The 5,411-nt window shown below is 34.3% G+C and overlaps 1 protein-coding gene across 1 annotated transcript in view; it reads right to left on the reverse strand.

The window, feature by feature from the left end:
* Positions 1 to 2,776: 2,776 nt before the first annotated feature.
* Positions 2,777 to 5,411, reverse strand: part of CDKL2 (cyclin dependent kinase like 2) — an 80,692-nt gene continuing 78,057 nt past the window's right edge. The window contains exons 10-11 of the mRNA XM_007949054.2: positions 3,132 to 3,237; positions 2,777 to 2,904 (exon numbers count right to left, since the gene is read on the reverse strand). Of these exons, the coding sequence (XP_007947245.1) occupies positions 2,777 to 2,904; positions 3,132 to 3,237 (234 nt within the window). The remainder of the gene's footprint in view (positions 2,905 to 3,131; positions 3,238 to 5,411) is intronic.

Below are 5,411 nucleotides of genomic sequence, written 5' to 3' on the forward strand. Positions count from 1 at the left end.
AAACTTGTTGGATGCAGCTAAAGCAGTGCTTAGAGGAAAATATGCAGCTTTACTTATTTACAGTAGAAAAGAAAAATGACCTAAAAATCAGTGACCAGGAGATGGGTTCTCTTAAGAAACTGGAAAGATAGAGCAGAATAAGTGCAAAATAACAAAAGGACAAAACTAAGAAATATAAGATCCAAAATCAATAAAATATACAATAGAGAATATTAACAATGCTAAAATTCAGTTTATTGAAAAAAAATCAACAAAATTGACAAACCCACAGGGGAAAAAAAAAGAGTGAACACAATATAATAAAAACAAGTAAGTAATCACCGATATCACTACAGACATTTAATAGTCCTACAGACATTAGGAGCTCTGGTAGCATAGTAGCTAAAAGCACTTGACTGCTAACCAGAAAGCTGACGGTTCAAACCCACCAGCCACTCCTCGGAAGAAAGGTTGGGCAATCCTACTTCCGTAGTGATACTGCCTCGGAAACCCAAGGAGGGGTCGCTATGAGTCGAGGCCAACTCGACGGCACATAACAACAACAACAACAGACATTAAAAGGATAATAAGAAAATACTAGAAGCAATTTTATGCTGACATAAAATTGGGCAAATTTCTTCAAAAATACAACTTACCAAAACAGACATAAGGAGAAACAAAAATCTGAATAGCACTCTGTCTATTAAAGAAATTAAACTTATTATCCAAATCTTTCCCCAAAATAAAACTCCTGAGACACATGGCTTCACTAGAGATTTCTATCAAACAATCAAGAATGGTAATTTGTGGTATTTACTACACCTACTTTCTCTTTTATTATATTTTACATGCAACTGGAAATTGAACAAGTAAATCGAGAGTAAAATGCAACACTAGTTTATAAGTATAAAATGATTACCTTAAAACAGCAAATAAAATATTGAAGCTTTATTTCAACCCTGAAAATTGTTTTGAATAATAGTGCACTCACAAAAGACCAAATAAAAAATTCTATGCCTCTAAAATCCCTATTTAATTTAGATTTAGAAGTATACAAGGAATTTATCAAGACTCTAGTTCCTAAATGTGGGATTTGTGACATCTTTACATAATAGTAGTTTGGTCAGTTTTGATTAAATGTTACTGCAGAATTTGTTGACAAGAGATAAAGCAAAGTTAATAGAGGTCAATAAATCCTTTCCTCTGCATCTCTAGGTAACTGCTGCTGTAATTTGTTATCTTCAAGAATACTATTCAGCTTGCTTGTAGAACTCTACAAAACTATGAAAGAGTAACAGTAGAAAAAGCATACACATGGATAAGGAGACAACAGATCCTCTTTATGAAGTGGAAATGTTATAATAATGATGGAAAATTAAATTTTAAAACAAATGTTGCTTAGCTTCAACCAAAGGTGAGAAATCTTTTTGAAGAACTAAAGGGAAAGTACTGTGACCTATAAGAAGTTTGTAGCTAGTTGTGGAAGGCTCAAGAGATTTTAAAAATATGCAGAATTTCTTAATGTAAATGTGAGTGATATGAGAGGGAATGTATCACTGGGCATGAGGGCTCAGGGCCATAGTCTCAGGAAAGACTAAATTCAATTGGCTTAACAGTGCACACAAAGACAGTGTTCTACATCCTACTTTGGCGAGTAGTGACAGGGGCCTTAAAACTTTGTGAGCAGCCATCTAAGGTGCAACTATTTTCACCATCCAGATCAAAGAAGAGTGAAGACAATCAAAGATGCAAGCAAACAATTAATCTAAAGGACTAATGGGCCATGCAAACCACGGCCTCCATGACCCTGAGACCAAAATAGACGGTGCCCAGCTACTGCTGCTGATTGCTCTGAAAGGGATCACAATAGGAAGTCCTGGATAGAATAGAAGAAAAATGTGGAACAAAATTCAAAATCATAAAAAAGACCAGGCTTACTGGTCTGATGAAGACTGGTGGAACCCCCTTCAAGCCAGGAACTGAACTCAACCTCTGTGGCTCAACTTTCAGCCAAAAGACATACAATCCTATAAGGTAGACAATAATACTGGAAGACTATGTATTCATTACAACAATCAATCATTGAGATCCAGAGGCAGCATTTACCCAGAAATAAAGCTCAGAGGGTAGGAAGGGAATGGAAAAGACAAAGTGAAATTGTAAACACAGGGAGCAAGTGGGAAGAGTGCTTTTACACTGCAGGGATTACAGTGAATGTCACAAAACAAAATGTGCATGGCTTGTTGAATAGAAAACCAATTTGCTCTGTAAACTTTCACCCAAATTACAGCAAAGAATTTTTTTAAAGTGATGCTATGGCTGTTGTTGATATAAAAGTAGCAGAAATGTATATAATATTCTGAAGAGAGAAATTATAGAAAAGATGATTATGTGGAACAACAAATGATTAACATGGATGAAATGGATTGTCTTGGGAAAAAAAAGTTCAAATAGACTATAAATATTTTTAAAGAATAAATTGAAGAAAGATTATAGCTCTAGGGTTAATGCAGTGAAATACTACAAACTATCACTAAATCTGTACTAATATAAAGGCCTTAGCAAGGTTACAGACATACTCCCCCATACACTTTTAAACCTACAAAAAAATGATTTCTGTAAGTTTGGAAATGTTCATATAAAGATATATGTAATAAAGGTACTAAGTGCAGTGAACAATAAAGCAAAATTTTATAAATCCCCACCAATAAATGCATCCAACCCTTCAGGACAAATTATTCTTTCCCTAGAATAATTTAATAGGAAGTATGAGAAAGACCAGAGAGTTCCACCCAATCTACAAAAAGTATTTCTGTACCTGATGTAATGCAACACTAGGGGTGTGGAGGTCAATAGCAGCCAGAGATGGAATTCGAGATTCTGAAAGAATTTTGTTTTTTTTCCTTATGAGCCTGGATTTTCGAGCTAGATAAAAATGATCATAAACACACAGGAAAAAATTAGACATCTGTGTTAGTTTTTCACATTCGGTATCTGTTTCTCAGTATATACTTATACATATATGTACATATTTACATATTTAAACATGTAAAGTTACTAAATAAATTTTAATATTCTGTTAGCTTATTTAGTGTAAATGTTAAGTAATATAAACAAAAAGGCTAGAAAAAGTAAAAGCATTATAAACATACCAATGCCTTCCAAGGCTCTTAGTTCAGGGAGATGATTATAATTCAATTCAGGCAAATGGACATCTTCCTTTGTCCCTTCTTTGTCCTTTCTTTTCTTATTAGCAACCTAATATGTCAGAATAGTTAACACAAATGAATTAGCTTCACGGTACGTTAGGCATTCTTCCCTTGGTAACTACTATGTTCACGTCCTAAAATTTGTGAAACTGAAGGGCTAGAATAATATAAAACATGAAGAACATTTTACACACAAAAAAAATTATTTCATCCAATTATTTAAACCTCTTCCTCATTAAATTTATTAAAACTACTAGCAAATAGATAACTTGGTAACTATGAGTTTCTCCTGTTCCCTCTGCCAATCTTCAGTACAAGGCTTAGCAAGCAGTAAAAGGTCAAAAGACAAGCATCTATGTCCTAATCCTTCAGTCCAGCAAGGTCATGCCTTACATCACTTGGGTTTTCAGCATATATCCTGTTATCTACCTTAATTTTGAACAGTTAATCTTGACTTGTATATTACATTTCCTCCTATTTTGTTTCTAGTTTCCCATTATAATTTCATTACTCTTTTTCTCTGTGTCCTTATTTGATCCCTCAGAGTTAATATGTGATCTTGTCTTCCAGGCTATAACAATTTGCTCCTTCTCAAAAACCACTGTAGTTCATGACTTCATTTTAATCCTGCCTCTGACTGTCTCCCACAACTCTTCTTTATCTCCCAGAACTCATCTATTCTAGTGGGACTCCCACCTAACTCATCTTGGCCTACATGTACAACCAAGTCAAAAAAACCCACAAGACAGATCAAAAACCTTTCTGAATCTCTTCAAACTCTAAATAATTAAGGATTGATTATAATAAAATAATAATTACAAAGGGAAAAGCACCCCTATGTTTTAGAGGTACATATTCTATTCTTTATATCTGAAATGATGTGATGTCTAGGTTTTGCTTTAAAATATCTGAGTGGGACAGATACCTTAGCAAATCAGACTATACATGGGAAAAAGCTGGCCATAAGTTGATAACTATTAAAACTGGATGACAGAATAAACAGAGGTTCAGTACACTCTCATCTCTACTTTCATATATATTTCACATATATTTTATATACCTTTTTTAATAATTAAAAAGTTTTATAAAGGAAAAAATAGTATCTTTATATAACATTCCTATTAATTAAACAAATTTAAAGTCCTGACAGATTGTCTACTTATTTACCTAATGTTGTTATAGATTCTATCTCCACTTACAAAATCACAAGAGTTAAATTTAGCAGTAGCAGACTAAACCTGGACCCTTCCTTGAAGCATGGACATATGCATAACAGTTACACAAGCTAAAAGGTAAGAAGGCATCTGCTTGGTGAGAGTCCTCAAGACCCACCTAACACATGGAATTTTCTGCAAGCAAGAGATATGTTCTCTCTCATTTTTTGCTGGAGCACTGAGTAGACTTTTCAAACAAGTTCTTCTGGTCATATTTCAATCAAGAACCTGTTTTATTCCAATCTTTTGTTGGAAAGAATAGACTATTATCATTTCCACATACACAGTTAGAGTCACCTTGCTTTTACAGTAGTCACTTTCTTGTTAAGAGAAGGAAAAAGAATTAGCATTAAGAACAGGCATTAATAATTGTTAACATTATGTCTTCCTCACTCTAAGCCCGTTTGATAGATATACTGAATTTAAAACTAGCAAATTTGTAAAGGAAATCTTTTTTTTAATCAATCAAAATATTAGCACCTTTGGAAATACTATTAAGAGCCATACTTAGTTTAGAAGTTTGATAGTACAATACTTTTAGATGGAGTACCCCATGTTACTCTACTTCACTGAGACAATACTATGTATTCAGCATGATGCAAGGAGTTCTTCATTCTATACTAGAAGTGAAGCATGCTATTTTATGAAGTGCTATCTGATGCCTTTTAATCCAGCTAAAAGAAAAGGAGCATGTATAAGTGTGTTGTTGTTGTTGTTATGTGCTGTCAAGTCGGACTCAACTCATAGCGACCCCCTCCTTGGGTTTCTGAGGCAGTATAACTATGGAAGTAGATTGCCCAACCTTACTTCCAAGGAGTGGTTGGTGGGTTTGAACTGCAGATATTCCACCAAAAGTTGATGTTCCCTTCATCAAAAATTTTCCAAATGAGTGTTCCAGCAAGATGGCGGACTAGGCAGAAGGACTGCACAGACCCTCTTCAACAAAGAAAAGGGAAACCAATTAACACAGACACAGAAGATAATCTTGGACCCCTGAGCCTTGAAGGGA

This window comes from Orycteropus afer, unplaced genomic scaffold (genome assembly GCF_000298275.1).
Source record: "Orycteropus afer afer isolate SDZICR_OR568_19922 unplaced genomic scaffold, OryAfe1.0 scaffold00235, whole genome shotgun sequence".
In the NCBI taxonomy this organism is placed as follows: domain Eukaryota; kingdom Metazoa; phylum Chordata; class Mammalia; order Tubulidentata; family Orycteropodidae; genus Orycteropus; species Orycteropus afer.